At 36.8% G+C, this 12,490-nt stretch overlaps 1 protein-coding gene across 4 annotated transcripts in view; it reads left to right on the top strand.

Moving 5' to 3' along the window:
- The window catches only part of LOC137293505 (serine/threonine-protein kinase D3-like), a 106,088-nt gene that overhangs the window by 80,642 nt on the left and 12,956 nt on the right, over positions 1-12,490 (top strand). For all 4 annotated transcript variants that reach the window (XM_067824082.1, XM_067824083.1, XM_067824084.1 and 1 more), the window contains 9 exons: positions 958-1,225; positions 4,529-4,575; positions 5,448-5,523; positions 5,855-5,961; positions 6,534-6,590; positions 7,087-7,191; positions 9,170-9,268; positions 9,749-9,833; positions 11,242-11,317. In XM_067824082.1, the coding sequence (XP_067680183.1) occupies positions 958-1,225; positions 4,529-4,575; positions 5,448-5,523; positions 5,855-5,961; positions 6,534-6,590; positions 7,087-7,191; positions 9,170-9,268; positions 9,749-9,833; positions 11,242-11,317 (920 nt within the window). The remainder of the gene's footprint in view (positions 1-957; positions 1,226-4,528; positions 4,576-5,447; positions 5,524-5,854; positions 5,962-6,533; positions 6,591-7,086; positions 7,192-9,169; positions 9,269-9,748; positions 9,834-11,241; positions 11,318-12,490) is intronic.

A 12,490-nucleotide genomic window follows, 5' to 3' on the forward strand; every position in this document is an offset into this window, starting at 1 on the left:
CGGGCACATTTTTTTCCGAAGTGACGAGGATGGCAGGACTTTTTTAAAACATTTTGATAAGAAAAAATGTGAAGAGGGAGGAACACATTTTTATCTTTTTCTCTCAGACATGTAAGGCCTTCTCCTATTCTTGCGGGTTTCCTATTCTCACGGTAAACACATTTTCTGCTGAGATCTCACCGATGTGTGATACTTAGCGGTTGCTTACATCACTGACCGGTAACTAGGAAGTGGCCCAAGTCTGTGAATGATCAAAACTTTGCAATGTAATGAATATTGGTGAATTTTTACCAGCTTGGACAAATCATAACTTTTTCCCGCCCTTTCCGACAGGGCCAAAAACCACCCTTATCATACTTATCATACTTTCCGACAGGATTTCTCTTCTTTACTCTCCATAACATTTCATCCTCGTTATGCCGCGAGAATGGGAGACACCACGATAAGTCAGCGGTGGACGACCTTTTTTCATTGAGCTCAAGAGTGGTAATACAGCTGATGGATCAAGCGATTGATTGATGCAGATGTTAGAGAAGGAGTCTGTTCATTTAAAAACAACAATAATTCATATGATAGGAACCGTTTGTATTATTCTTTCAGCTGATATCTGTAAGTACCATGAGAATAGGAAACGCCAGTATACAGCTTGGAAAGTTTGGCATGTATTAATGAGTTTCTGTACATTCTGTCACATGTGTTCTTACAGACATTCATTCTTATAGTGGACAAATGGATGATCTGGATGCAGGAAAGTCAAAATTATTTTTTTTAAATGGCAATTAAAAAAAAAGTTATGTGCACAAATAAAAATGAAGCGCCGATGCCCAAGAAACATTTCACTTGTTTTTATTTAGCCTTACACAATTAGTTACAACTTAGATCTGAACACTGATGTCATATACAACACTACATTATGACTCGCTCACCCCTGTTATGCTGAGTGTATCTTATTACCAGGAGATTCAACTGAACAGCATTGAAGGGGTAGAACCTGCTAAATCTAAACATATTGACCCTTCCCGACCACCACATGTCTTCGAGATCCGAACATCGAATGTTATCTACTGCATTGGGGAAGACCCAACGTTTGGACATCAGGAGAACAACATTGTATCATCGACTGAGAGTGGTATCGGCCTGGAGCAGGCCAAACACTGGGAACAGGCACTCAGACAAGCTTTGATGCCTGTAACTCCAACCTCCAGTGTCATGAGCATGGTGGGAGGTGAGATATCTTCCATATAGGTATGGTTGGAGGTGAAATATACACACCCATGTATTAATTAAACACCACCCTATTTTGAAATTAAGATGTGATTCTGCTGAAACGTTAGGGTACAGCCATCAATTTATTCAACATATAGCTGAAATCAGGATGAACCCCAATGTCAAAGATTCAGACGTTTTTCCAACTGTTTAGACTGCTAATGGCAAAAACTGAAAAGGTGACAAAATCTGAAATGATTTTGAGTTTATTGTTTTGAATAAATACTTTTCTTTGCTGAATACTGATAATTACAACTAAAATCTATTTTATTTATGTGTAAAGCATCTGTTACTGCATTTTAAAGTTTTACATTTCTTTTGTTTGACTGTCAATTTTCCTAAATCTTAGTTTACAAACTTTCATCCATTCACAATATATAATGAATTAATAGGCCACATAGTTATTACTTTCACTTTTCAAAATAAGGTAATTTGTTTTAGGACAGGAAAACACCTCTTTTGAATATTGGCAATGATTCTGATTAAAGTACTTCGTAATTTCAATGATGTTTTCATTTTTGAAATGTTAATTGCTTTCTCTATCAAAGTATAAAGGTTTTTTTTCTGAAAGAGTTTAGAATTTCGTTTAAGACAAAATTAATAGGTAAAAATACAGAGTGGTGCTTATTTTTGTGCATGGATGTATACATAGTATATAGAGGTAAGATACATATTTTGTATAGGAATGGTGGGACATGATATATATGTTTTTATACGGGAATGGTTGGAGGTAAGATATATGTTTTGTTAAGGAATGGTGGGACATGAGATATATGCTTTTATATTGGAATGGTTGGAGGTAAGATATAATGTTTTGTTTAAGGAATGGTTGGACATGAGTCATATGTTTTAAAATTGGAATGGTCGGAGGTGAGATATATGTTTTTTATATAGATGTAATGAGACATGAGATATACATTTTAATACTGGAACCGGTGGAGTTGAGATACAGTCATCCCTCATCATAATATGGGTCTTGGGGTCCATGGATGACCCCCCGAGTATTTTCCATGTGCACAGACTAACTATTTTGTGTATTCTGCCCTGTCAAAATTACCTTGTATCGTCGAAGGTGGACAAACTTTGCAAATAAAATAGTAAACTTGGAATCAAACTGCATTGCAAGACATGATAATTCACTTGTCATTCATATTATGCTGCCTGTTATTCAACTAAGCCAGAAATAGCAATCAGCTGTGTATACATGTGAAATGATGAAAAAATATAACTTCAAAGAATTTATATTCCATAATCAGAAGAGTTTATATCTTAAGCCGTTATTTTAACAGGGAGAGTATATATTGCTATTGTATGATTTTTATGCTTTATTTAGTTTTTTAAGATAAACTTAGAGCTTTGGGTATGTTGCTGGATACCTTGTTTAAACAAGTCTGCCATTGTTTCTCTTTTTATCGTGAAACCAAAGGTTGACTGTGATAAGGGCAGTTATTTTAACAGGGATAGTATATATTGCTATTGTATAATTTTTCTGCTATATTTTAGTTTTTTAAGATAAACTTAGAGCTTTGGGTATGTTGCTGGATACCTTGTTTAAACAAGTCTGCCATTGTTTCTCTTTTAACCGTGAAACCAAAGGTTGACTTTGATAAGGGCAGTTATTTTAACAGGGATAGTATATATTGCTATTGTATAATTTTTCTGCTTTATTTTAGTTTTTTAAGATAAACTTAGAGCTTTGGGTATGTTGCTGGATACCTTGTTTTAACAAGTCACCTATTGTTTCTCTTTTTATCGCAAAACCAAAGGTTGACTGTGATAAGGGCAGATAATATGTGAGCCTCTTGGATACATGAGGAAGTATCACATGTGTCCTGATCAATGTAATACAGTGTATCATCAGCACCCCACTCTTATTTTAAGAGCTGACCTATGGGATCGGATGGTCAAGCTCACTGATTTGGTAGACACATGTTATCATATCTCATTTCTATAGATTGAAGTTCATGATGTTGATCACTGGATTGTCTATGTTCATGATGTGATCACTGGATTGTCTAGTCTCAATTTACAGCCCCCTACCATATAGCTGGAATAATTTGCTGAGTTTGGCACAAAACGAATGACAAACAAATTGATCAACAGGAAACAAAAGACTCTAAATGACTAATTTTATTAGTATGACAGTCATTAAGTGTGAAATACAAATTGATCAATAATTTGTTGTTAAGTGATGATTAATCGGTTCAGATGGGACTAAGAACTGATTTATTACTATACCCAACACCAGTGGCTCATCCATGGTGGGGGCTTGAGTAGCTCAATTGTCAAAGGCACATCAAATTGTGGAGTTTAAATTGCTTTGGCATGCCAGAAATGCTTGACTTTGAGATAGAAAACTGTTTTACCCTGATCATGTTTCAAGGTCTGTCAGCATTGTGGGTTTAACCAAAGTAGTTACTTTGTTGTTTAACACTGCTCTCAGCAATATTGCAGCAATCTGTAAGTAATGAAGTCTGGACCAGACAATCCAGTGATTAATGAGCATCAATCTACAGATGTCTCAACCACCCCTACCTGTTTGTCACCTCTTATGAGAAGCATGGGCTGCTGAAGACCAGTTCTCCACTTGTATAACTAAAGGATTGTGCGCCGATGCCGCTCGTAGAACTGCTTTACTTTGGGCTTTAGTTTTACATTAAGATGACTTGGTGTGATAAACAGTCAAACATATATAGCAAAAAATATCTATTAAAAAGGAACAGGAGATAGCTCAAACTGTTGCAAAATCCAAAATATATTTCTTATGTATCACAAGACACATTTATAGAGACACCTGTAACAAACTCTCTACAACAAAATAATGTGTATATACAGCCGAGGGACATTTAGTCCGGAAACAAGGCAACTACCAATTATCGTATCATGACATGTAGAGAGGAATGAGAAATCTTATCTTGATAATTGGTGGGTTTTTTTGGCAATCAAAACCAGATTCCAAATCAGTGGTCATGTTTTCAAACTTGCTTGGTTGTTGAGTAAATAATTTATTGTATTATTTTTCTTTATATTTCTGCTAAGGTTTTACATTATTACCATGTCACTCTGTTGGTAAGATGATGCATTTCTGAAAAGGTAAAAGCTGGAAACATTTGCAAACTAGGCAGTAAGAAAATAATTCTGATTCAAGTTATTATTGTAGTTATGGGGTTTTTTAGCTAGTAATAAAGAAACTATAAGAAACGGACTTATGAGGAATGGATGTAAATGCAAATTTGAAAGTGAATGTTCCATTGTCTTCCAGGTGAAAACCAGAACAATGGCACTGATGGCACCGCATCACAGAAACCGGTATTGTATATACTGAAACTATTTAATTAAAATGTACTTAAGGCAAAGTTCCTGAAGAAATTTCTGACAAGTTTAATTAATGAAATTATGATTATTTTATGAATGTAAACATGGGTACAAGTTATCGTAATTGAGTACTGGGCAATCAGCCTTTGAGACTAGGTTGATTGAATATCTGTGTTAATTAATTGAATATCTGTGTTAATCAATGATGCTGATCGTTGCACATGCAGTTAGTATCTTGTCAGCGGATCCTGACTTCAGTGTTTAGAGACCAGTGCTTATTTTAAGCTCTGTCACTCACTCATAAGATCCTTCACTGGAATTGGTACCCAAGTTGTTAATGAAGTATGCTCTTCACGATTTCGATTCCTGTAATGGGCACAATGTATGAAGCCCATTTCCGGTGTCCCCTACAGTGATATTGGGAGAATATTGCTAATAATACTCTCTCACTCCTTCACTGGTTATTGGGTGGTTGTAATGATTGATGAGTTGCAGTTGTCCTAAGATAAGAAGCATCAGAAATAGATGACCCTATGACTGACTTCTCATCTTGTCTGATGGAGAGGAGGAATGCTTTCATTGTGGACCAGTGTGTGTCTGGTTTATGATGATATTGCAGACTTCTGCAATTAAGATGCAGACATATGATGTTCATGTTGCTGAGCAGGTCAGGTATCCAGTTGTAAACTTTGCTCACCTTATTCACTTTTGTAGCCTCAGAAAGGCAAGTTCACAAGGAAGTAGCGTTAGATTTTGAGAATATGCATTGAAAAGAACATTGCTTAAGTGTATTTCTATAGGCTTTAGTTATGTTGCTGTTCATGTGAATATGTTACGCATATTTTATCGCTGATCTGCTTTTTCAGCCAGATGTCAGCCAGCTGTACCAAATATTTCCAGAAGATGTCCTTGGATCGGGACAGTTTGGAATAGTTTATGGAGGTATTGAACCCGCAGTCTTCACAATTCAACAATGAACTGATGATACATTTTGTTATTAATTTTAGCACGTGTTAATTTTTGTTTGTTTGTTTGAGTGGCATTGTATAAGTTAGTGGTATAGAGATGACAAGACTTTATGCTTTCATGATAGTGATGTTTCAGTATCGCTTCTTATAACATTTTCAAACATATGCTATGTTTAAGAAGTTATATCAAAATGTTAATATTGTGAAAATAAAGAAGTTGATCAAGTTTTGTCATCTCTTATTAAGTTTGTTGTAATTAAGACAGTTGTATGTTGTTCAAGATAAAACATTAAGTGAATGTACAGGGCGACATCGGAAGACATATCGGGATGTCGCCATCAAAGTCATAGACAAGATGAGGTTTCCCACCAAGCAGGAGGCACAGCTGAAGACTGAAGTTTCCATTCTGCAGGTGAGAATTGATTATTGGCCGTGGCAGTCTTGTACTTCTCCCTTGAGACTGCAAAATACTTGAACTGGCACAAAAAACGTGGACGTGTTAATTCCTTGAAGTAGACTGGCGGATCTCAAATGTAGTTCAGGGTTTTACCTTGGCCTTTAAAACTATGGGTCCAGAGGATCTGCAGTTTCAAGGGTCCATACAAGAAACATGATGGCCCTACAAAATAATGATGTGATGTAGTTTACTGAAATTCAAGAATTACCATTATTACTTTAAATGTCTCTAAAAACGTTTGGAACAATATCTTGGGATAGTTTATCTATATATTATTTCCTGCATCAATTCTATACATGGGTGTGTAGTGCATCATGCAACACCCAGGAATATGTAGAGAGTAGATGCATATTATGACAGTTTAGATAATAAATTGGAAAATTTAAGCAGCATATAAGCATTGATAACACAAAGGAGGAGGGACATGATTAGACATTTGCATATTGTTTAGGTTATAAAACAGGAAAACTGGAGATGTAACATATTGATGCGAGTGTTTGATTTATGCCATGTATATCTTGATACAGAACTTGCATCATCCGGGTGTTGTCAACTTGGAGCAGATGTTTGAAACACCAGAGAGGGTAAGCACATTGATGAATGGGTTACCATAGTTACTAGTCTGTTTCACAATCCCTAAACCACATTATTTTTCCTATTGCCTTGCCCTCCCTGCAATGCTAAATCCCTTATTGAAGTCCATATTTCCTCAGGTTTTCAATGTAAATGGTTATGTTTGTCACTTTCAAAGTTGTATATTTTCAGAGACTAAGCTACATAGTTACTGGCAGTAAATGACATTGCATTAGTGGTATACACCATGATAAGAATTTCCCATCTGACCGATGCTCATTTTCAGTTTGAATTTGTATTAAAAAAACTATTTTGAAATGCTCCACTTAATATTTATTTAGAGACCAAGCGTTAGTCTCTATATGATTACTGGCAGTAAAGGACATTATATTAGTGGTGTACACTGTCATATGATGAATGAAAAAGAAAACATGCACATTTGTGGATAACTTCTTCATGATGTTTTGATAGAGTTTCTTTCACAGTTGTCCTTCCCTTGTGTTGCAGATCTTCGTAGTGATGGAGAAGCTGAAGGGGGATATGCTGGAGATGATACTGTCCAGCCCTAAGGGTCGACTCAGCGAAAGAGTCACCAAATACCTCATATCACAAGTAAGAAAAATGTGATGTCCAATTTGAAGAATAACATCTCTGGCACATTTTACCCAGATATGTTATACAATTACAGATATTTCACGGGCCCATAAAAAGGTATTGATCGAATTTCATCAGTGTATAATTGTTTGAGTATGTAGTTACCGAAAAAAATGCTCCTAAAAACCAAAACATGTTCATTTAGTCAAGAAAAGTAATTTTATTATGTCAACAATGATGTGACATATATACAAAAGAATGACGTCATAGTTTGACGTAAAAGTAACTGAAATCAATATGACTTTTGGTCAGACCTGGGTTGGAGTCAATTTGCTTTTCTGTCAACTGTCACGTGAAAAAATATGCTTCCATAATAAGCAGTATTGTCGGAAGTGTGCAGAGTTGCATCCCTTTTTGTCAGGTTCCAGAGATAATATAGGTTTCAATCTCAATTTTACCCTCATTGTGACTCTTCGGTTTGTCAACTGGACCTCACAAAGCACTAAGATGATTGGTGGTAGGTCACTAAGGTAAAGACAGTACAGTTTAGTGGTCCATAAATGACATATTTGTAATGAAAAATAAAGTGAATAATTTTCTTTTTCTGCACCTTATGAAGGCTTATGAATTGCCCAAGTCTGTCAATAAAATTATTGTCAGTTATTATATTAGGTATTGATTATTATATCGTTTTTGTTTCTTGCCAGTTGCTTAAAGGTCACATGCAACCAAAAAATCAAACATAATTAAAACACATTTATCACTTATTCATGACATATAATATACATTGCTGCTTTTAAAAAAGCAAATAAACACAATTATAAGCGTATAATCGCGATTCAAAAGTGCAATATTTTGTACTTGGGCTTACTTCCCCCGAAACGAAGCCCTCGGGAGACCGAACCCAGTCATAGCGGGTGGATATGCACTCAAGTGTAACGACGGCTTCCGATTGGCTGTTTCATTTGCTGATATGCTGAGGGTTCATTGTGTGTACAGAAAGATGATTTTTTGATGGGCATTTTAGAAGTATAGCCAGTCACAAGAAAGTAAGATTCTTTATGGATAACAACTTCTTTTTATGTACTTGATGCGTCGTTTCAGTATAGATTCATATACTGTTGTCAAACAAAATCATATACACGAAAAGAAGTCGTTATCCATGAAGAATGTATATAGAGATGTTGGGTTCGGAAAATACATTTTCTCTGAATTTGCGCTCGATCCATTAAAAATCCTGCGTGGCTGGAATCTGTCATTCGTTCAAGTACAAAGCAGGACTTGAAACTGACAAGAGTTTGCACCAGCTTCCGTCAGATCCAGTCATCCGAAAAAATGAATGTAGTTTGTTTGCAACCCACAGACATAAAAACATGTCATGTGTATCACACGTGCCTAATTACATAATGTGGCAGACCCGGGACTCGGGTGCACGAGTCATAAATCAACTTATTTTCTTTATGTCGTATTGTCTGATAGGTGTTAAGTTTAAATTGCACGTGGTCAATGATTGAAGCTGTGTATTGCATGTTGTCTTTAGCAGACAGGCTGACAGACATATAGGTGTAAATAAACCAGACACTGAGCTTTCTCTGTGACAGAGACTGCTTACCACAATCAACAAGTTGTTTTACGTAACGAGTAGATTATTTACTTGTTTGTGTACACAACCATGATTAGACTCCTGCTCACGAACTCAGACGCTGGGCATGCATACTGTTTCAAGCTCCGCGAACCTATTCACTGCGCATGCGTCATGGACGCAGCGCAGCACAGCTGTTGAAACCAGTTTTCCCCCCAGCGCTGGGGGGAATTTAGTAAAACGTTTGAACCCCGATTTCGCGGGCTTTTTTTCATCGCGTTTTTTTCAACTTTATAGGCTGAATTGGCATTTTTGATGATTTGTTTCGGTAAGTGCATACCGAAAGGTACCAGAATCTGCAAAGTTGTGTTTTACGTTGCATGTGACCTTTAAATGGGTGTCTACTTTCCACAGATCCTGGTTGCCTTAAAACACCTACATAACAAGAGCATTGTCCACTGTGATCTGAAGCCAGAAAATGTACTGTTGTCATCAGAGACTGCATTCCCACAGGTAACAATAACATAAGGGAGGTAACCCATTTATGTAATCTCATAGACCATTAGGTAACAACTTATATTTGGTAACCTATTGATCCAATCTGATATACCAATAAGCAAGCTTACTACCTCATTTTCAACAATTTATTACCTTATTCTTATGGCAGTTACGTTATTGAAACAACTCATTATTTTCCAATAATATATAAGGGCTCGTTTAATTTACACATTTGTGTGTAAATAACATGCATAAGAATGTTATGTTTACTGTATAGAGAAATGTACATTCTTATAGAATATAGCTTTAGATGTTTACACTGTTATTCTAATTTAGAACACATTTCCTTTATTTAGAGACTTACTACTTAACTAAAATATCATTGAGTGGAAGATACTGTTTGTTTGAGTGACAGACATTATCAGGATGGTTATATGAGCCAGCATAAACATGGGGAACTTACACATTCAGTGTAGTTTTGCTTTAATGTTTCAGGTCAAATTATGTGACTTTGGATTTGCAAGAATCATTGGTGAAAAGTCTTTCCGTAGATCTGTTGTTGGTACCCCTGCCTATCTTGGTGAGTCCTATCTGTTACAAGTTCCTCACATAACTAAGGCTCCTGCATCTGCATCATTATCCCTCGCAACACGTTTTACAGAGGGTGTAAAATGTGCTCCGTCAGTCAGTGCACATTCGTTTTTTCCGGAACAGAACTTTAAAACTGTTCACTATTTCTTCACCAAACTTGGCACATAGATAGGTCTGATGGTGTAATGGTGCCTTTGGTAGTGTGGGAATTCTGAATAAATCAAGGGGCATTTCCATGGCAACACATTTGACTTCAACTGAATTTGATGCTAGTGCTCTTTGCCGGAGCTGAATGTTAAGACCGCTCAATGTTTCTTTATCAAACTTTCTACATAGATGGTGATGTACTGTGCCTCTCAATACTTCTGGATTTCTGAATAAACATTTTTTGTGTATCCATGCCAACAAAGTTTGGCTTTCACTGAATTTCATTTTAGTGCTCCTTTCTAGAGCAAAATTTATAAACCTTTCAATACTCTGCTTCCATATTGCCAGGGGATACAGATGACTTTGTCTTCTTGTTGAAACTAAACACGAAACTGTACCTAATGAAAATACTTTCATGAAAACATGTATTTTCACGACACAAAATAAAATGTTTATACCCATGAAGATCCTTGTTGGGAGTGGTCTTCATCAAAGCCATACTTGTCGTAACAGGTGACTATCGACATTGGGTGGTCAGATTCACTGACTTTGTTAACACATGTCACTGTATCCATTAGTTTTCACTGTGCAGATAGCAGGCCAATCCTTCTCTCCACATGTTACCAAAACATGCTGAATATGGTACTTCTTGTTTCCCTACCATTCCATATCTATTCCAGGGGTATTTTTTGCATAAAACGGTATATCAGTGGGTTGAATAGATTAGTATCCCAGCAAACAGGACTTGGGCTTGCAAATCACTGTACTTGTGAAATAATGCCGAATGGGACCTTTAACTCCACATCACATTGCCCCTTTCTCTGTTGGACAATATAATATTATTTCAGCTGTTTAGGTTACATTGTGTTGACAGTGGTTCAACCATCATGCTTATGCCATATTATTCAATGTCTAAACATGATATATTGTGCTATGTGGTAGAATGTTGTACAAATTGAGAGCCCCAGTACCTAGGTCTTATCCTTACAGTAGATTGTACAATCTGAAAGCCCCTAGCCTCCATAAAGTATTTCCAAGTTTCACTCTCAGGCTTACAGTTTGGTGCACAATCTCTGGGCTTCAGTAGATCAGTCTGTTTCAGACTCAGGCTTGCTCAGTGTTGTACAATGTTTATACATGAGATACAATGTGCAGTGGTGAATGTTTAGGCTTACTGTGTGTTGTATAATGTTTATACATGAGATACAGAATTAAATCATTGGGTTTATGTTATGTGTGCACTGTTTCAGCCCCAGAGGTGTTGAAGAGGAAAGGTTATAATCGGTCACTGGACATGTGGTCAGTGGGTGTGGTCGTCTATGTCAGGTAATAGTTCAACTCCTATAAACTGTTCTCTAACGTCTAAGAGGTAGGGAGTGCAAATATTGACATGACAGCCCTTTTCTTTATGTATACTACAGTATACATAGCGCATAAGAGACTTTTACTTTTTGTTCAGTGTCTGAAAACAAATTTTCCTTTCAATGAATGTTGGGTACCATCCTGTGAAAATTACAGTAATAAAACATAAATCCTGTCTGTTGCACCTTTATATGTGTCTCCTTTCTGCCCAGAATGACTTAGGTATAGGTTCAGTATTGACTCTCCTACTTTATGCACATGAAATCAAGATATATCACTATGACTTAAGGTCGTCGAAGGAGACATAGCCATGTCGGGAAAGGTGACCTTTCAGATTTTTGGTTTATTCTTACTGACATAATTACTTGATTTCATGCTATTCTGTGACAAAGGTTCCATGTGTGAAGCCCTGTTCTGGTATTCCCCACTATGATATTGCTGGAATAGTGCTAACAGCAGCAAAGAACCATCTCATTCACTATTCTCTGGCATGGCATATGTTGTGTAGGTCATTAGATCCATTATCATATTTTCTCCCTCAGATTGAAGTATCCTTTTCCCTTATCCTGACTCATCCTTTTTCCTTATCCTGACTCACTCATGCTTATTGTGCTTGTCTCCTCCCTCTATGCGAAGATAGTGGAACACTTGAAATCCCTTGAAGGTCCTTCTAATTGAAGTGGACGTACTCTACACTCACCCACCGGAAGCCTCCCTTTCCCGCCATTACAGTCACATGACCAGCGATGCTTGCCACCCTCTCCTGCATCGCCCAATGAGGACGGTTGGAGACACTTTGGGTCTCGAAAACACTATAAGTTTTTGCTTAAAGGTCACATGCACCCCCAAAAACAAACATAATGAAAACACAATTATCACTTATTCATGACATATAATACACATTGTTGATCGTGAAAAAGGAAATACACAAACTTATAAGCTTCCAATCACATATCAGAATGGATCAATATTTTGTACTTGGGTTTACTTCCCTCGAAACGAAGCATATGGGAGACCGAACCCAGTCCTAGTGAGTGGGTGTGCACTCAAATGGAACAAAGTCCTTTCATTGGCTGATTCCTGTGCCGATACACTGAGGGCGTATTTCAATGTATACAGAGATGATATGTTTGATTG

This window comes from Haliotis asinina, chromosome 8 (assembly GCF_037392515.1).
Source record: "Haliotis asinina isolate JCU_RB_2024 chromosome 8, JCU_Hal_asi_v2, whole genome shotgun sequence".
NCBI lineage: Eukaryota > Metazoa > Mollusca > Gastropoda > Lepetellida > Haliotidae > Haliotis > Haliotis asinina.